Raw genomic sequence first — 21,338 nt, forward strand, 5'->3', positions numbered from 1 at the left:
TCTCATTACTAGAACATTCATATAAGTATATTGTAACAATGTGTCAAAAGCTTGTCTTTTTTGATATTTTAAAATTATAAATAATACAATGTAAAATACTCTTTTAAGTATAGATGAAAAACTTATGTAAAATTAAGTGTTATGACCTGATTTTTTTTTACCCAATTCAGGTCATGACTTTCATTTTCATTTCCAGAGATTGACAGGTATGTCTAGATCTGTTTCAATTAATCATTTAAATTTCAGATACCTTGATTTACAGTTAATTTATGATTAATTTATGTCAGGTTCAGTATCAATACGAAAGCTTTATTTAGATTTGGTATAGTTACAAACTACAAAATATAAGATCCTAATAGAGCTTTTAACAAAAAACCAAACAAACAAATACAGCAATATAAAGAACATTATATTCTACTAGCAAACTATAAATAAAGAAGCACACATAAATTATTTAAAAAAAAGTGTTAATGTTTCAATCTAAGTAAACATAAACCAGAGAAGAATGAAGTTTTAACAGTGCTTACTTTGTACAAGAATATTTTAATTTTCAGACAGGTGTGATTATTCAGGTGGGTTCAAATTTTTATGTTGTTTACTTGTTTAATTTAATTTTGTTTTATATTTAGGTAGCAGAGAACAGTGACAGAGACACAGTCATTGGAAATCTATTGGTTCAAGACCCAGACAATGAAGTGGAGACAACTCAGACTTTTAAGTTTATAATGGTTAACAGTGCAGACGGCAGATTTAGAATAGAAAATGGTCAGATAAAGGTACTCATCAGATAATTCATACTAAATAAATGTTCAGCTTGACAAGGATATAATTTGATACTTGAATTTTTTTAAAGAAAAAGTTTAATGATAAATTGCAGCTTCAAATAAAACAAATGCTGGATTTCTTAATCTTAGAAGCTAAACTTCTGTAGTTGACATACTTAATCATGTAAAAAGCAAGTTTCATTTGTCAAAGAAATTTTAAACTTGTTATTATTATTTGACCAAAATTATTGGGAAAATTTATGTAACATTTTTAAAAAGAATATTATCTGTTCAGGTAGATTAGTAATTGAGTCTCTTTAACAGGTTGCCCAAAGTAATGCTAACTGCCTTTCAATGGGAGGAGATTTGTGTAAATTAAATTATGAATCGACCAGTCAGTATAATGTGGAGATCCTAGTAACTGATGCAGGATTGGTACCAGTCAAAAGCAAAACATTTTCATTGGCTATAGAACTGATAGATACAAATGATAGTCCAAGGAACTTGCAGTTGAGTGGTCTGTATGATTATATTTTATCAACCTTATACAATTGCTGTCTTTTGATGAGGTAACTATGTGTTTTTTTACAAGTTAATCAAATCTCATATTTACCGAAACAAATGACAGTAGTTATTTTATTCCATATTCCGAGAGAAATGTATGTTATGGCAATTATTTACCAGAACCAATTATACATTAAATAATTTTATCAAAATTATACAGGTAAAAAGCATATGACGTTTTTTGCGGTGAATATACTTTTTCCTTAGGTGAATATGCGTATTTATCATGTTTATTCAAAATCCCACTCATATGGAAAAACCTACTAAGTTCTATCAATATGGAATGAATACTTAACCTACTTAGTTCTATCAATATGGAATGAGTACTTTTAAATTTAAGATATTTAATTTACATTTTTTTACAAGAATGATAACTGATAAGGAATAAGAAAGGTTTTGAGAAGAATACACAATAAACCATAGTTGAGAAAAAGCACAACATAGGCATTATTACTGTTTTTTTTACATTCTTTGTTTTTGTAAAATATTCATGTCACAATAGAAACATGGTTTTTGTGTGATATCAATTGTTCAACTGTTGTCAAATATCAGGTCAAGTGATGAGGATTCCCCAAAAAGTTCTTAGGTCTATTTACTGTAAATTTAGAAATACAGAACGTAACATAAATAATTTGGTACTATACTTAGATAATGATGGTATATGATTACACTTCACAAACTTTTTTAGCATATAAAGTAGAAGAGAACGCCCCAGCTGATACCGTGATTGGAGATTTAACCTTTGAGGATGAAGACAAAGACCAGACACATGCTATCTCATTGGTTGATGACAATGGAGGACTTTTCTCTGTTAGTTCAACTGGGGTTGTCACCAAGGCAACAGATGAAGCATTGGATCCATCAAGAGTCTATGTTATAAAGGCTAAAGTTACTGATAATGGCAATCCAGAAAAATCTGTAAGAAAAATAAAGAACTTTTAATTATGAAAGTTTTAATATCTGTAAATATAAAAAAAAAGTAATATTGTTGTCTGTCAAATACAGTTAAACCTGCCTCAACAGTCACCTCATTTCAGCCGCTGCCGGCCATATTTAACAGTGCTTTCAGAACCTCCCAAATGTTTTCTCTAAATTTAACCCTTTAGGGTGGTCATTGTTTACAGTCACCTAATTTTTGAATGTTTCCATTTATTTTGTGAATTCCTCAGGTGTTCTCACTCAATTTGATTTCCATCAAAAACCCTATAACTGACTCATTATTACACAAATAGTAACATATTTTGATGATGATATGTGGATGTTTTACGTCTGGCTATCCTGTCTGGATATTGCGGACTGAAAAAAACCTATTTACAGACCTGTGTATGTTTGTCATTCGGCCTTCATCTTACTCCAACTGCATTGTTGTGCCTGGTACAGAGTATCAGGTCGCTCTGCTAACATTTCAATGTTGATGGGCGATGTGTGGTGGTGGTGTGCCAATAGGTCTGGTTTGTTGATGTCAAACCCTTCATCGAAGTCGATCCTACTGCGCTTGCCTCTGTCTGTTGTGGAGGTGTAGTATACCAGGCGATGGCAGACCTTGTTGGGGTTGTAAGGACTGGTGACATTGACTACAAACCCAAATGGTTCCCCTTTGTACTTTGTTGGTGTAAGTACTTGACTGACTATGATGTCTCTAGCCTTGGTTTGCCTGATGTGGTCTACGCTGGTGGTTTTTTAATATTCAGCAGCAGGTACAATGGCTGTTTTGTTGACCATCCACTGGGCGTAACGGTTAGCGTTGCGTCTCCTGGTAGATGGTGGATTGTTCTTGCTTTTCAGAGCAGGCTCAGGTTTCCTAGATGTAGCATCTGGTTCCTTGACCTTGATCCAAGTGAGCTGAACCGATACTTAGTCAGAACTGCCGGTGAATTTCCATCCCGGCTCTTTTCCATCCAACTTCATTGTTACCAATAAGGCTTTCAGTTCATTAGGTAGTTCCATAATGTCTGTCAATGATGTGTAGAATTATAAGTAACATATTTTGAATGTTTATTTCAAATTTAAAGTGCTTCAATTCACATTATTTAGAACCATAAATCTTCTGATTGAAAACAATAAAACAATTTATCCCAATTCCAGCCCATGGCAATGTTGGAATCATATTTTTTTTTAAAACCTTTTTTAAGCTCACCTCTTTAAGGTTCATCATAACAAATATACAAATATGGCTGTATTTACATGCCAAAAAGTACTCTAACTTACCTGTGAAGTTGGAAAAGTTTTAATGCCTAGATATAATAAAGTTAAATGCATTTTGTGTTTCAGAAAGATAAAATCTTTTTTGGATTTTGATGGGCATATTTTATCCTTCATGCAAAAGGTCTGAAAATTAACTAAGTTGTGATACAACTATAAGATGCTCCCTCAGGTAAAAAACCAGTTTGTATTGTTTTGATTGTCCTTAATTGACATGGACAAGAGGTATCTTCACAACTACAGGTGAGTTAAAGAGTTCATCTGAGTCAGTAAGTGGACAGTATCAAAGTAATTCAGGTGTTTGTTTATTTTTACACCTTCTGCAGAAAGGAAAAAAAAAATGCCCAGCAAAAACCAAAACAGATTTTATCTTTCTTTAACACAAAATGCATTTAACTTTTATATATCTAGTGGATGCTAGGCATTAAAACTTTCCAAACAGCACAGGTAAGTCTGTACACAGAGTAGTTTTTGAGGTGAAAATACGGCCATATTTGTCCATTTGTTATGATGAACCTTAATAATCATTTTTGAATAATTCCTAGAGTGACTGCTAAATATAGGTTTGACTATTTCTAAGTAAAATTTGTGTTCCTTTGGTCATGGGTTTGCCATCGATTTATAACTAAGACTTGATGTAGAAGTTTATTCTGTGACGTGATGATTAACTTACTACCTTTTTAAATTTAACTGTCAAAACTGGAAATGGCAGGTTCAATACCTTTTTAAAGACAGGACTTGTATGGTGAGGTTACAATTAATAACATAATATTTACATATATTTTTCAGACTGAACGACTCTTCAGTATAACAGTTATTGGTGAGACAGTGATAACTCTAACCTTGACCTCTGTTGGTGGTGATGCTTCATTTGATGACAATAAGCCGTCTGTTACTGAGAACTCTCCCATTGACACAGTGATAGGTACCATTAAAGGTGAACATCAAGATACAACACAGGATATGACATTCAGTGTCGAGGATACAGAAAACTCAGGAATTGTCAAGTTATCAAATGCCGCTTGTGTTACAAAGGTGAGATTTGGTCTGATATTATAAATTTTTCTGCAGGACTAGCTCTTGTGGTTTTATTTTTTGTAAGATATTTGTCTCATTCACATATACCTCACATCTACATTTGACTTTTGCTTTGTCTTAAAATTTCCTGTTTTAGCTGTTAGTTTGTTTATGATGTAGTTTTAAAAAAGTCTTTGCTTAAATGCGTAAAGAACATTGCATGATAGAATTATTTTGACTTTTAGAAATTTGAAATATTTGCACTTGAATGCAGACCTTTAAGACATGTTTGAAAGGCAACCATTTTTTTAAAGCTTGCTTTTAGAATGGTTTTATTGTATCACCTTGATAGAGTCAAAAAGCAAGACATAGGTATGTTGGTCTGTTGGCAGTGGCGACAGTGTCAACAATGTGTGAGTTTGTGATTAGGTCTAGTTTATGGTGAACCACAAGTGGTAGGTCAATCATATTTGGTATGCATTTGTATAAGCATTTGCACATCTCATTTCCATGGAGATTATTTGGCCCTGCCCCCTCAGTCATGGTCTATTGACTTTGAAACTTTTGCTTAATTTACATGTATTAGTTTGTGATTAGGTCAGTTTATAAGGAACCACCAGTGGTAGGCCAATGTTAATGGATATGCATTTTTATAAGCATTGGCATATCTCATTTCCATGGAGAATATTTGGCCCCATCCTCTCAGTCATATTCTATGGACTTTGAAACTTTTGCTTAGTTTACATGTGTTAATTTTTATCCTGCAATTGGGTGTCCTACTATACAGATACAGCTCTACAGATATCGCTATGCTGTATCTGTATACTATACAGATTCACTTTAAAGCTCCTCCCACTGCCGGACTGAGTATTGTATGAACCTGCGTGACCTCAGAATGTGTATTGCAGTCACATTCCAATGACTTATTGTTTGAACTTATGCGAATTAACGATTACTTTTATACGTTCTGTTTGTTTTCAAACATTTCTTTAGAGCAATTAGAATAACACCAATTTTCTGATAACATACACACATGAACAGCAGTCTTTTCTACGATGACAATTGTCGATTTCAAACTTGAATGTGTATGATTGTGTAACAAAATAGCCATGTCAATTTCAGCATGCATGTTTCGTGAATGTCAAGTGTGAAGCGTAGGACAATTTGTACATGTCTGTTTCAAATTGGACAATGTTTTGTTATTTGTTTTTACTGTGGAAATTAGTTGTTATGTTAAATTAGATAATTATTTACCTTGAGTGATGTATTATTGTTGACCATTCAAGATTCTTTTTTTGCGAACCCGTCTTCAGCTGAATGTGTGATTTTAATATTACTATGCGGGCCTCAAGGGATTTCAAATAAAAAATAAATGAACAAAATGTGAGTTTTCGTGTCTTTCAAAACACAAACAATACACAGAATTAATTGCAGGATAAAGATAATAACTGTTTAGTGTCTTTAAATATCAGCTGTATTTGTACTCGGCTTGAAACAGGAGTGATAGCTTGCTAAAGCTCGCATGACACCTGTTTCTTAGCCCATACAAAAACAACTGATATTTAAAGACACTAAACAGTTATTGTCTATGTGACAAGATCAGTTTAAGATGAACTGCTAATAATGTCAAGTCTATGATATTTGGTAAGCTAATTTATTGTCATTTGTTTCAATGCAGATTAAATAGCCCCATCCCTTCTTTATGTTTCATTGACTTTGAAACTTTTACATAGTTACCAAGTTAATGTGTGTGTTTAGGTTAGTTTAAAAGGAACAATTTATAGTATTTGGTATGCAGTTGCATCAGCATTGACATATCTCAATTACATTGATTGTTTTGCCATGTACCTCAGTAATGGTTCATTGACTGAATATTTGCAACTTATGTAAGATGTTAAAGTAACACTATTTTAATTTCAGCATATTCAAAATTACAAAAAGGCGACACATATCTCTGTGATAACAGTTTATTTAGTTTCCTAAAGAGCAATACCAACAAAAACCTTCATATTGATCTCCAGTGTTGTTTGCAATACACCACTGAGATTGCAATTTTCATTGTGGCATCAATTGTGTGCATCCCATTTTTTAATTAGAACATGGCTTTATAGATATAGGAAGATGTGGTATGAGTGCCATTATACAACTCTCAATCCAAATAACAATTTATAAAATAAACCATTATAGGTCAAAGTACAGCCTTCAACACGGAGCCTTGGCCCACACCAAACAGCAAGCTATAAAGGGCCCCAAAAATTAGTAATGTAAAACCATTTGGGAAAACTTTGTTTACTATACAAAGGAGAATGTTATACATGAATTGGACATTTGGAGTGGTATTATTTTAGGTAGTCTACAATTAAAAAGTCCCCTTAAACATTAATAAATCATATAATACATACCTAATGTCACCTTGCCTTGTATTTTTATTTTCTACAAGGATGAGAAACGAGTATGTACAGCTGAAGTAATGGTTGGAGCAACATTAGACTATGAACTACAGTCTCAGTACACTCTGATCTGTCAGGTGACTAATACAGCGGGAAAGAATACGGTGGAAATGTTCCCTTTATCTCTTATAGATGTCAATGAAGCACCAACGGTTAGTTCATACATATAAATCCATCACTAGCCAAAGAAAGGAAAAAATTATATAGGTCTCAGAGTCAAACATGTAAACAAAACTGAGAGGAGAACAGATTGTCAACCAATTAACTTTTGTAAAGGATTAATTTATGTAACTTTTTGCAAATACAAAGGAAGATTTCATGTACCGGTATGTTAAATTTAGATTTTTTCTTGTTTAAATACATATAACAAATGCAAAGTGAGACTACTGAAAATAAATAATGAGTAGTCTGATAAGAAACAGCTAAACAAGAAAAATTACAATTTTTCATATTTTTCATACACAAAAAATATTTCTTCAATAGAACATTATCTCATTAAACAGAAAATAGTTTATAGTGAGGATCAAGTATCTGTGCGTGAGAATATCAACGGTATAACACTGGGCATGTTCATTGTTGTTGATCCTGATAATACAGATACTCATACATACACACTGGCTAATGATGGGGGAGGAAAGTTCACACTGACCCAGACAGGACAATTATCTGTAGCAGATGGTACTATAGTAGCTTCATCTATTCTTGGTTGTGGATATTAGTAGCTTGATCTATTCTTGGTTGTGGATATTAGTAGAAACATTTTTATTCCCCACCTACGATAGTAGAGGGGCATTATGTTTTCTGGTCTGTATGTGCGTCTGTTCATCCGCTCGTCTGTCCGTTTGTCCATCTGTACCACTTTGGGTTAAGTTTTAGTTTAAACATATTTATTGATAGTGGATTGGGAAACAAGTTTTGCAACTTATATTAATCACTTTCCACTTTGCGGGTGCGAGTGCTGCCTTGTAGCGGCATTACCCTACTCTTTTTCGAAATCTACAAGGGTGTCTTTAACGTGCAAGAGATGTGGCTCTCTCTTAACACGGGCCATCCATTTATCGTCCCCTTCCGACGGACTATCATCGTTTCCTCAAGACCATACTCGCAGATAGTGTCAAGGGAGAGCCGAAAATTGAGTTCCTGAAATTTTCATCCCAAACGGGAATCAAACCAGGAACCTTTGTGTTAGTAGTCCGATACACTAACCACTACACCACGGTCAAGGTAGATTTTGATGAAGCTGAAGTCCAATCAACTGGAAACTTAGTACATGTACTCTTGTTGGTTATGATATAATCTTTCTACTATTAAAGCCAAATTAGACTTTTGACCCCCATTTTCACGGTCCACTGAACATAGAAGATGAAAGTAGAAGTTTCAGGTTAAAGTTTTTGGTCAAGGAAGTTTTGATGAAGTTGAAGTCCAATCAACTTGAAACTTAGTACACATGTTACCTATGCTATGATCTTTTTAATACTAATGCCAAATAAGATTTTTTTACCCAATTTTACGGTCCATTGAACATGGAAAATGATAGTGCGAGTGACGCATCCGTGTACTTTGGACACATTCTTGTGACAGTTTTATAATTAATACTCCTTTTTTTTGATGGACCCTATTCATTGAATTAGGTGTTTATGTTTATGAGTGTGGTCCTGTTGTCCCTTTTTGGGTAAAGAGTGCATGAAATGCAATCAAAACCTTATGTTACTGACTTGATATCTAAATCTTCCAAGGCTTATAACTACCTTTTTGATACACAGAATATAGTGCATTGATCATAACATTCTCTACATCTTATCCATTAACGTTAATGTTCCAGAAATTTTTCAATGTAATATATGCTCAGATATTCATCTTTAAAAATTGGAGTTATCTTCATTGTCCAGGACCAATGCTACAATGCAATATTTAATTTTACTTCCCACTAAAGCAATCTTTACCATTCAGTGCTTACAAGCACTTTGATTATAAAATTTGTTCAGTATTTCTTTTTTGATAGATTAGGAAGATTTCCACAGGCTAGCCAATAGTGCTGAAAGTGGTGTTAAATACCAATATCCAATCAATCAATCAAAATTCTTTAACAGTGAAAGCTATGGAAACATATTTTTCTTCTGTGGTTCTGAAATATAAAGTGGTAGCAAAAACCCTAAAAAATAAATGATCAGATTTTGTTGTTTTATGCATTCTACTACCTTTGAAATTGCAATGAATGTTGAGTAGCAATATGTCCAATCATGGTGCTGTGTTGTTTTTTTTTTTAACATATCCTTATTGTCTTCTTCATTGTTAATTTAATTCAATTTAGTGTTAAGTGTACTGTATAACATTAATTTTTTGTGGGGTTAAAATTTCGTGGTTTTGTATGCAAAGTTCGTGGGGATTAATTTTTGTGGTTCTTAAGTTGAGTAAAATGATATGTAAATGTCACTTTATTATTGAGAATACTCAATAAAACTATCGTAACTATCGTAACTTTCGCTGTTGAGAAAATCAATAATTGCATTTAGTAGTAACAGTGAGCACTAATTAAATGTTTTGACCTGTTCACACTAACTGGCTTGTACACACCTTTGATCTTTTATCCAAGGACAATGATTGTGTAATAAAAGTATTACAGGTTGTGGGCATAACAGACACATTAAAATTAAATGACATTGATTGACAGTTCTTGATCATTATTTATTACTGTACAAACAATAGATTAGGATTATCATCTGATGGAAATAGATTAGGATTATCATCTGATGGAGAGAAATTGTTTCTATTGTTTCCTAATCAATTAACATATCAATTTCATTGTATGCATCTATGAATGTAGATATGATTTTGTCTTATCATAAAATGATGTATATCTACAGTTAAATTTTCGTTGGGGTTTTAATTTCGTGGACAATTCATATCCACGAAATAAATGAAATTAAATCCCCGAGGAAAATTTCTGCTTTTACACTTTTTTTCATTAATTGTGACTTTTTTGCATTGCAGGTGCTAATTTGGATTATGAAACCCAGCCTTCTGTAGATATTGAGGTGAAGATTACTGACAGTGGACATTTAAGTTTGAGCCAAAGATTTACAGTACTTGTGACAGATGTCAATGAAATTCCAACAAAAGTAGATCTGACAAACAACAAGGTAGGGGTTATATTTGATATATTTTGTAAACTATGATATATATGTGTGGTGCCAGGTATTACAAGGTATAATTGATGTATGCTATGTATAACAAGGTATAGTTTAGGTATAAGAAGGTATCATTGTATGTATGCTAGGTATAACAAGGTATAATTTTGTATGCTAGGTACAAATACGTATTAGAAGGTATAATGTATGTATGCTAGTTATTAGAAGGTATAATGTATGTATGCTGGTTATTAGAAGGTATAATGTATGTATGCTAGGTATTAGCAGGTATATTTTATGTATGCTAGTTATTAAAAGGTAAAATTTGTGACATTTAATACAGTATATAGCATATTAATGAATGTGGGTAGGTTAAACATTCAGTAAAGGAACTTGTAACATTAAATCTGATATAAGGTCATGTTGTTATATCTGATAAATTCATTAACCTGAACTCTGACTTTGTCTGGTTTCCGTTTTACAGGTTTTAGAAATGAGTGCAGTAGGAACAGTAGTGGGAAGTCTAGTAACAGAAGATCCTGACAAAAACCAGACTTTTACATATGAACTGACTGACAATGCTGATGGAAGATTTGTAGTACTAGGAAATGTTCTCAAGGTATCTGTAATATGATCGTCTCATTTATTTATTGAGATTCAATACTCTTCTTTCTTATTGTAATTTTCTTCATTTTCTTCATTTTCTTTCTCTTGGAATAATCATGTCTAGCAAAGAAAAAAAAAATATCATTTTAAGTACAATAATTAAGTTTTACCTTTTTATGCCCCACCTACGATAGTAGAGGGGCATTATGTTTTCTGGTCTGTACCTCTGTTCGTCCGTCCGTCTGTCTGTGCCTCCGTTCGTCTGTCCGTCCGTCTGTGCCTCCGTTCGTACGTCCGGTTAATGTTTTTGGTCGAGGTAGTTTTTGATGAAGCTGAAGTCCAATCAACTTGAAACTTAATACACATGTTCCCCATGATATGATCTTTCTAATTTTAATGCCAAATTATAGTTTTGACCCCAATTTCATGGTCCACTGAACATAGAAAATGATAGTGCAAAGTTCAGGTTAAAGTTTTTGGTCAAGGTAGTTTTTGATGAAGTTAAAGTTACATTAACTTGAAACTTAGTACACATGTTCCCTATGATATGATCTTTCTAATTTTAATTCCAAATTAAAGTTTTGACCCCAATTTCACGGTCCACTGAACATAGAAAATGATAGTGGGAGTGGGGCATCCGTGTACTATGGACACATTCTTGTTTGTGATTAGTCTTTATACAGTTAATAATAAATAAATGTAAAATAAGCAATATGATGCAGTTGTAAACATTTAGATAAGCTCATAAAAATTATAAATATAGGTTAAATCCATAGGAGAGGATTGTGAAACCAAAGGAAATGAGAAGTGTCTACTTGACTTTGAATCTTCTACTAGCCATAGTATTGGTGTCAGGGTAACAGACAGTGGAAACCAACCAATGAGTAAAGAGTTTACTTTGACTGTGGATGTGGATGATGATAATGACTCACCTTATAACCTTGCTATGAAAGCTGAAAATCTACCAGAAAATTTACCCATAGGAAGTAAAGTGGCTACAATAACAGTAAGTAAAGTGGCTGACCTAACAGTAAGTCAAGTGGCAACACTAACAGTATGTAAAGTGGCTACACTACCAGTAAGTAAATTGGCTGATCTAACGGTAAGTCAAGAGGCAACACTAACAGTATGTAAAGTGGCTGACCTAACAGTATATAAAGTGGCTACACTAAAAGTATGTTAAAGTGGCTACACTAACAGTAAGTAAAGTGGCTGACCTAACAGTAAGTAAAGTGGCTGACCTAATGGTAAGTCAAGTGGCAACACTAACAGTATGTAAAGTGGCTACACTCCCAGTAAGTAAAGTGGCTGACCTAATGGTAAGTCAAATGGCAACACTAACAGTATGTAAAGTGGCTGACCTAATGGTAAGTCAAGTGGCAACACTAACAGTATGTAAAGTGGCTACACTCCCAGTAAGTAAAGTGGCTGACCTAATGGTAAGTCAAATGGCAACACTAACAGTATGTAAAGTGGCTGACCTAATGGTAAGTCAAATGGCAACACTAACAGTAAGTAAAGTGGCTGACCTAATGGTAAGTCAAGTGGCAACACTAACAGTATGTAAAGTGGCTACACTCCCAGTAAGTAAAGTGGCTGACCTAATGGTAAGTCAAATGGCAACACTAACAGTATGTAAAGTGGCTACACTCCCAGTAAGTAAAGTAGCTGACCTAATGGTAAGTCAAATGGCAATACTAACAGTATGTAAAGTGGCTACACTCCCAGTAAGTAAAGTGACTGACCTAATGGTAAGTCAAATGGCAACACTAACAGTATGTTAAGTAGCTACAGTAAATAAAGTGGCTACACTAACAGTAAGTCAAGTGGTCACGCTAACAGTAAGTCAAGTGGAAACACTAACAGTTAGTCAAGTGGCTACACTAAAAGTAAGTCAAGTGGCTAATAGTAAGTAAAGTACAACCCTAAGAGTAAGTCAAGTGGCTACACAAATAGTAAAGAAATTGCACTCACAAATAGTAAGGAAATTGCACTCACAAATAGTACAGAAATTGGCTACACAAATAAGGAATTTGGCCACACTATCAATAAGATTAAGTTGCTATACTCAGTAAGAAATAGATATTATCATGTCAAAATTGTATAAGTCTAGATATTTGTTATAGTTTATGTTTTACCATCTCAATTGTGTAATTTTTTTGTTAAGGGGTTTTCAACAACAGATCAAACAGAATTATAGAACATATAAAAGAAAAATGATTACAAATAAATTTTAACTATTTTTTTTATTAACAGCTTTTCTTCAGAAATTTGAAAATAATATAACCATGAATTTTATGTGAAATTTAGTAAAATTTGATGCTAGAAATTTTAACAGAAAGTTCCAGTATTAACTGTTTTATATCTTTTGTTGATAGGTAGAAGATCAGGATATAGATGACACATATACATACAGTTTGACTGCCGAATCTGAGGATACATTCATTATTGTAGATAATGCTATCAAACTCAATAAAGAACTCAATTATGAGACAAAGTCAAGTTATACCATAACAGTACAGGCAACTGATAGTAGAGCAGATCCCAAACAGGTAACTTTAAATACCGTGAATCTTGAAAATGAAAATGTAAGATTAATAAATTTGATGTATGAAAATGTTATACAGTAGAATGCTTCTAACAAAGAGAGCAATACCAGTATTTTTAATACACTTTAACTTTCATGTAAAAATTGCATTAAGTTTTTTATTTTTTAAATATTATATCAAATTTTTTTTCAGCTGTTTTTTATCAGATTAAAACAAAAAACCATGGTATCAATAAAAGAAATACATATGTCATGAAATTTGACAAGCCTTTCACTTTCATACAAATATTTTATTTTTAAACACCACATGTGTTTTCTACTTCATGAAATTTGTCATGTTTAATTTTTTTTAAAAGTAACAATCAGTAAATTTATTATACATCATTGGCTTCCTTTTTCAGATTTCTAGAGATTTTGTATTGTCAGTGAGGAATGTAAATGAACCACCATTTGGCCTAGCTTTAAAATCAGTTTCTGGGCAGACACCATCATTCCAAACAAACAGACCAATCATTGATGAGAACAAACCAACAGAGACTTTGATTGGTCGATTAATTGTATTAGATCATGATGTAACAGACACAGTTACCTTTGGTTCAACCTCCACAAAGGTCAAACTATACAACCAAAATTGCATTCCCTTAACTCAGGTAATCCAAGATACATTGCATGAATTGATGACCAAAAACAGTCAAAAATTATTGAACATTTGATATTCATCTAGCATATTTTTATTCTGCTCCAGTTCATTACGCTGAATAAACTTTATTGTTAAACGGCTAGCTGAAGCCCTAATCTTGGTGTGAGATTGGTGGCCTTAAACTGTTTTCTGCATTCTTAGTCGGGTTGTTGTCTCTTTTGGCACATTTCCTGTTTCCATACTATCTTCTGATTCTTCAAACTGTCTACCCCAAACTACAAATTAGCAGACATAATCAACAGACAAGACCTACAAATAAGTCAACATTGCTGAAATTGACAATTGATTTTTACATGAATAATTGCCTTTGAATGACGATATTTACCATTTGTTTGCATTTTTTGCCTATTAATATGAAAAACATAATAGATAGATAGCAAAAGCAAAAGTTAATCAGCAAGAAGAGTTTTGGCGATATATATAAGGGGCCAAATTGATATTAAAGTAATCCTATGTTTACATGCTATATTGAATTGTTTGTATTCCTTAAGGTCTGATATTTCTGCTGACACTCGATAACATACTTTTATTCTTGTTTTTATGTATGTATGAAGATAACAAAATCAATATGTAAATGTATTTTACACAGGGTATTAGATGTACAGCAGATGTGAGGAGTTCTGAAACATTTGATTTTGAGACTGAACCATCCGTGAGCCTCTTGTTTTATGCAGTTGACAATGAGGGGTCTAAGATCATTCAACAAACTACACTAACTATCAGTGATGCTAATGATGCACCTAGTGTAAGTTTTATTTTGTAAAAGATAATAAATCTTTTATTTAAAATTCATCTTTTTGTAGATAATTTTCTAAATAATTTTCAGACTTTAGACTTTGTCAATATTTGTTTTTAGGTTTAGAAAAACATATCATCCCGTATGAAAGCCTTTTTATATTAATCTTTCATGATTTTAAGCTGTGATGAAAGAAATATATATTTTATAAATCATCTTGTTTTTTTTATGTACCCGGTAACATTAAGTTAAAATTTCAATGAAAGAAAAAACCTGATTACTTTTTATTTCTTATAATTTTAGGACATTATAGTGGATGGCACTTTAGATATCCCAGAAAACTCTGTTGATGTTGTTATGGCAACCTTATCAGCGATTGACCCAGACACAATACAAACACATAGCTTTACCATTCCATCAGGATCCAAGTTTTTCTACATAGCACATAATAAACTGAAGGTAAGTTTTAAATAACTTTGCTTTATTCTGACGGGTTGGTATTTATAATTCTCTATAATATGTTATTAATTGCTGACTGGAGGAGATATTCCATTATAACATTAAAGAAGTTTGGTAATAATTAGTGCTACTAAGAATGTCCAAATTTGCCTGGCCTATCCTACAATGTCTTAAATAATTGAAACATTTCCATTGGCTATAAGTAAGGCCAATGATGACTTTCAAAGGTCTCAACAAAATATTTTTCACATTGTCAATACAATAGAGATTTGTGATTTCTTCAATTATATGCCAAGCACTCACATGTTTATAAACCAGATAATATTTATTTTGTAAAGGCCTTATTCAAGCCTCTCAAAAATATGCAAATCTATTGGTAAATGAACAGATTACATGTAATCTAAACAGTTATACATTTGCAAATGATTTCTGTGCTGTTTTATGGGAGAAAAAAAGCCTAAAATATACTTTACATCAGAAAAGCACTTTCCCAGTTGTCAGGTTTTGTATTCGGAAGAAAAAGAAAAGAAAAATTGCTGATGGAGTTTGTTTGTTTGAAGGTGACATCAGCAGCTGAGTTGGACTATGAGACACAGATAAAACATGAGATCACCATTAGGGTAACAGATAGTGGGGAACCTAATCCATTATACTATGACAAAGTTTTCATCGTGACTGTAACTGATGTGAACGAGCCACTTTCCTCTGTTAGACTATCCAATAATAAAGTACGTATATATAAGGCCATCAATCAGACTTTCCAAATATTATTAAAATACAGTCATAAAGTTAAGACTTAAATAATGAATAATTTTTTTTTAATAGTATGAAACTGAAACAAGAGAAATTTCATTATTTTTTGGGATACGATTGCTTTTAAGCAATCTGTAGACTTTTACCGTTGACTCAGGGCTCATTCCCTCACGTCAACCGTTTTATTCTAAACATTCAGCAACATCTCAGATTCTTATGATTGTCTTGCTTTAAAAGGTAAAAACAAGCAAAAGGATTGAACATAAACAACTTTCCTGTAATGTTCTTCTCATAATCTTCATGTTTGATTTTTCCCTTAACTTATATGCGTGTTTTTAACAACACGGAAAATCAGAATTAAGCAGTATTTATATTTAGTGTTTTTATAAAGGGGTAGGTCCGGTAAGGACTCATTTTGGCCTCAAATTTCAGTTTCATCTGACGAAAGATTTTGACCACTTTTTAAACACTGAAGTGTCTATTTCACTTGGATCAATTAGTTTATATGAAAGATTTTAACTGATTAAGTCATTAAAAACGATCCGATTGAAGCTCAAATATGAAAAATCTCTCAAATATGCCAAAAAACGTCACTTTTCAGATTGTTTTTGTCAAAAATGAAAGTGGCCGCATCCGTGTTCATCCACAACCTTTATATATGTTATGTATTATCATAAAATACAACTTACATTGCAATATTAAGGATGAACACGAATGCGGCCACTTTCGTTTTACACGGAAACCGTCTAAAATTTAACTAAAATGATAGAATTTTGAAGATTTCAGTAATTTAGCATGCCTTAATGGTGCTACAACCCGATATATGTGCATTGTATTGTAAAAAACAGCCCATATTCATGTAGCAGAAGCATTCAACTGTCCAATAAATAACTAAAAGTTTACATTTTAACAATTTTGTAAAACTGTTATATTTTTGGGCAAAAAAGGGGCCTTACCGGACCTACTCCTTTAGAAACACGTCAGAGGGAATTCCCCAGTTTTGATAAATGCGAGAGTTCTTTGAATTCCGATAATTCTATTTCTGTCATATAAGAACTGAAGTGGAGTTTTCTATATTTTACCGTTATGAAACTGATACTGTACTCTCATAAAGAAATTGAGACTCATTCATCATATCATAAATTAAATAAACGTTCTTGTTCCAAATCTCAAGTCGCAGGTTTGTTTATGTATTGATGCGCATGCGTATAGTTTTCTTGATTTCAAGGGGTATCAGATTGAGTGGTTGTTCTGGATTCCCCGCTTATTAATTAATTTGAAACTCATTGGATTCTTTCTATGTCTGCCTGCTATTGAGGGTTTAATATTGTTGTTGCATAATTTAAAATCATATGCATCATTTAAGTTAAAATCAATGAAGTTTTACCTATAACACCCCTTTAGCCGAAATGGAGTCTTCCATATTATCGTTTCAAGTTGTCTCCCTTTCAGAAGTATTTCCCGTCAAAATCGTCAAGAAAAAAATAACACGTTAGATGTTGATAAACGTCGTATTATATTAAGAACGATCTCAATTTAAACAGAGGAGTGTATACGGAAGGATTCATGCCCACTGACCCAAGGGAAATTAATAATTAAAGAGTTAGAAATGGGGTTCCTCCTAGAATTAACGGTGATAAGATACGAAGTGAATAGTCCGAGATTACTGGGTACAAGTCAAATTGGCACCTGGTCAAATCGGCTACCATAGAAAAAGTCAAATCGGCACCTGGTTAAATCGGCATCTAGTCAAATCGGCACCTATTTAAAAGTCAATTCGGCATCCAATAATATTTGATATAATATATTGGACTGGGAAATGGGGTTCCTCCTAGAATTAACGGTGATAAGATACGAAGTGAATAGTCCCGAGATTACTGGGTACAAGTCAAATCGGCACCTGGTCAAATCGGCACCTGGTTAAATCTGCATCTAGTCGAATCGGCACCTATTTAAAAGTCAATTCGGCATCCAATAATATTTGATATAATATATTGGACTGGGAAATGGGGTTCCTCCTAGAATAAACGGTGATAAGATACGAAGTGAATAGTCCCGAGATTACTGGGTACAAGTCAAATCGGCACCTGGTCAAATCGGCACCTAGTTAAATCGGCATCTAGTTTAATCGGAACCTATTTAAAATTCAATTCGGCATCCAATAATACTTGATATAATATATGGGACTGGGACTATTTAAGTATACTACCATAAAAGTCCCCCACGGTCCCAGCTTGTCTGGCAAATCAGCCGTCGGACATCAGAGTAATCTCGAACTATGAAGTGAAATACCTTCTCTCTCTCTCTCTCAGTGAGTGCTGTGGAAAGTAAACTTGGAATTCATATCACACAAATAAAACACAATAAGTACATTGCTCGTACACTTGTATCCGGGATTAGCTATTTTTAAAGTTGAGTGACTATTCAGATTTATATTACCTTTGCATGTGCAGTTGAATTAGTTTTGAAAATAACGACGTCGAAGCAGAGACATATAATACAATTGTATTATATGTCTCTGGTCGAAGTAAGGCGTCATAGAAAAAAAAAATATAGTAGCCTTTAAAGACGTCATAATTAAAGCTTCAAAGAAAAAAAATATAATAGCCTTCCAAGAGGTCATAATTATTTGGACTATCAAGGCCAGGGCTGCCAAAAATGCGTGAGACTCACGCATGTTCATGCTTTTTTGCAGCAGTATCCTTGGATCAATTTTTTCCTCTTTGATCTTTTCTATTTTGGCCAAATCTCACGAATTTGCTTAATGAAAAGTTGGCAGAACTGCTATACATGTGTCAATGAAAACTATATGGCAATCGTATCCCTCAGAGCATTCTGCTCTTTGATTGTTTGATTTTATTGATATCAATTCTTATATTTAAATGTTTCTTATATCTGTTATCAATTTTACTATTTTTTTGATAGATGAATATTGAATGGATTAAGGACATTACCGCCTACCCTTCATGTTTGGAAAAAGCATAAACAGTTTAACTTGTAATTCCATTTAGCATAAGGATGCTAATCAAGTTTCTATCATGTTGGATGTTTATTAATTATAATTAATAAACATTTGAGTCTCATTATTTGGTACGCTATTATTTGTTTTAACACACTCCAAAATGCAGTTAATTATAATTTGATTCTCTTCATCAAATGACAACTACTATCATAAATTCTAGATTGTTCTCCAATACATGTTGTCATAAAACGTCTATTTTGTTGTACATAATGTTCTTTTTAAATTACTTTGGCTTGATGTAGATATCTGAGAGCAGTAAATCCGGAGATAAAGTTGGCCAATTGATAGCAATAGATCCTGATAATGAAGGGGGAGAGAAACAAACATTTACATATAATATTACAGACAATGCTGAGGGAAGATTTACAATACAGGATGGTCATGTTGTTGTAAGTATAAATTGACACTTCAACAAATTAAATTGTTGAGTTATTGCCCTTGGACAGATAAAATATGTGTAATGTGGGGCATTGAAAAGCTGTTCTTTTATTGTACTTAAGTTAATGACGTATTCTTTGAGTGAATATGATTGAAAAAAATCAATGCAGATCGAGTGATTTTGTTGTACTTAGTTGAAAATGCAGACATTTGAGTATTTCTTTTTAAAATTGATCAGGGTTGATGATACAAATTTTATGAGATTTTGATGTATTTAAGGTTGATGATGCTGATTTTAACTTTGAGAAGGAGAGGACATACTCTATCTCTATAACAGTACAGGACAATGGTACACCACCCCTGACAAAGGATGTCACCTTCATTATAGAGATAACTGATGATAACGACTCACCTACTGATTTGACATTGTCAGGTAAAAACATGGTCTCTTTGTTGTATGTCTCAATTTAAGGTAGATTGGAGGCTATTGCACCATCTTGGATTGAAATATAGCAGAAAACATTAAATCTTTAATGAAATATACATATTTTGAGACAGGAATGCAATTCATTTGAAGGACTTATTATCTTAATGAAATAAAATATTGAATTTATCTTATTATTATGACTCTTTACAAATATAAGACATTTTTTGTATATTTCAATTTTAAAATTTTTCCCTATGTAGGGAAGATATTATTATATTTTTGGTCTAAAACAATTATGGTGTTCCAAATTTTTATTTTCATTAACCACATTATAAGAGCTATCTTGTTTGAGAATTCTATGTAATTTGGATGCCATTCATCTTGCTTGCCTTATTCGTATTTTATGTTAAAATTTATCCCATAAATGTATTTTCATTAAGTTTTATAAGCTAAATCTAGAAAATTATTATTTATTTTAGCTGAGAGTATAGCAGAGAATTCCCCCTTAGGTACAGTAGTTGGTACTTTATCTGCGGAGGATGAAGATAATGGTCAGACATTGTCATATTTAATGTGCAAGGGAAACTACTTCTCTGTAACTGGCAACACTGTAGTTGTTAGTGGAGCAGTTGATTATGAATCCACACCCAGCGTAACATTTCAAGTCCAAGTGTCAGATGATGGGTTTCCTGTTAAGTCAGTAAGTTATTAAAATTATCATTAAAAGATGCTCTTCAGTAAGTTTGCATTAAGTTGAAAGAGCGTCAGTCTGAATTTCTGATCAATTCCATACTGTAATTTGTTAGTCATGTACTGTAAGGTGTAGGATAATAAAATTTACATACTGGTAAAATTTAGGATTTTTTTTGTTGAAGCTCGCTCATCTGGGTCAAGATGTGTATTAGGTTCTCCATAGGCTGTAATTGTAACGTTTTCTTCCGTTGCTCAGTCCATATCGTTAACATGGATATGTATGATGGCTCTTTTAGAAGCTGAGACATTTTTACATATGTGGTTAAATTTTCGGGGTACGAAGTGAGATAACTTTTTTCGTAAGTTAGCAAACCCCGAGTATCCTTTTGTGATGCAGCTCCTCATGGTAAAAAAAACCATTTTTAACACAATAAGTTCTTTGAAAAGGAGTAGGTCTTGTAAGGACCGATTTTGGCCTCAAATTTCAAGTTTATCTTACGAAAGATTTTGACCACTTTTTAAACACTTAAGTGTCTATTTCATTTGAATCAATTAATTTTATGTGAAAGATTTTAACTGATATAGTCACTAAAAACAACCCGATTCAAGCTCAAATATGAAAAATCTACCAAATATGCCGAAAAATGTCACTTTTCAGATGATTTTTGTCAAAAATGAAAGTGGCCGCATCCGTGTTCATCCTCAACCTTTATATATGTTATGTATTATCATAAAATACAACTTACATCTCAATATTAAGGATGAACACGAATGCGGCCACTTTTGTTTCACACGAAAACTGTCTAAAATTTAACTAAAATGCTAGAATTGTGAAGATTTCAGTAATTTAGCATGCCTTAATGGTGCTAGTACCCAATATATGTGCATTGT

The 21,338-nt window shown here is 32.8% G+C and overlaps 1 protein-coding gene across 1 annotated transcript in view; it reads left to right on the forward strand.

The window, feature by feature from the left end:
- The window catches only part of LOC139517941 (protocadherin Fat 4-like), a 99,694-nt gene that overhangs the window by 39,701 nt on the left and 38,655 nt on the right, over positions 1–21,338 (forward strand). The window contains exons 24-40 of the mRNA XM_071309501.1: positions 630–776; positions 1,089–1,281; positions 2,017–2,246; positions 4,320–4,565; positions 6,988–7,149; positions 7,501–7,675; positions 9,989–10,137; positions 10,610–10,744; positions 11,495–11,737; positions 13,110–13,283; positions 13,681–13,929; positions 14,569–14,724; positions 15,019–15,174; positions 15,735–15,902; positions 19,192–19,338; positions 19,607–19,760; positions 20,234–20,454. Coding sequence (XP_071165602.1) covers positions 630–776; positions 1,089–1,281; positions 2,017–2,246; positions 4,320–4,565; positions 6,988–7,149; positions 7,501–7,675; positions 9,989–10,137; positions 10,610–10,744; positions 11,495–11,737; positions 13,110–13,283; positions 13,681–13,929; positions 14,569–14,724; positions 15,019–15,174; positions 15,735–15,902; positions 19,192–19,338; positions 19,607–19,760; positions 20,234–20,454 — 3,105 coding nt within the window. The remainder of the gene's footprint in view (positions 1–629; positions 777–1,088; positions 1,282–2,016; positions 2,247–4,319; positions 4,566–6,987; positions 7,150–7,500; positions 7,676–9,988; positions 10,138–10,609; positions 10,745–11,494; positions 11,738–13,109; positions 13,284–13,680; positions 13,930–14,568; positions 14,725–15,018; positions 15,175–15,734; positions 15,903–19,191; positions 19,339–19,606; positions 19,761–20,233; positions 20,455–21,338) is intronic.

Source organism: Mytilus edulis, chromosome 3, assembly GCF_963676685.1.
Source record: "Mytilus edulis chromosome 3, xbMytEdul2.2, whole genome shotgun sequence".
Taxonomy (NCBI): Eukaryota; Metazoa; Mollusca; class Bivalvia; order Mytilida; family Mytilidae; genus Mytilus; species Mytilus edulis.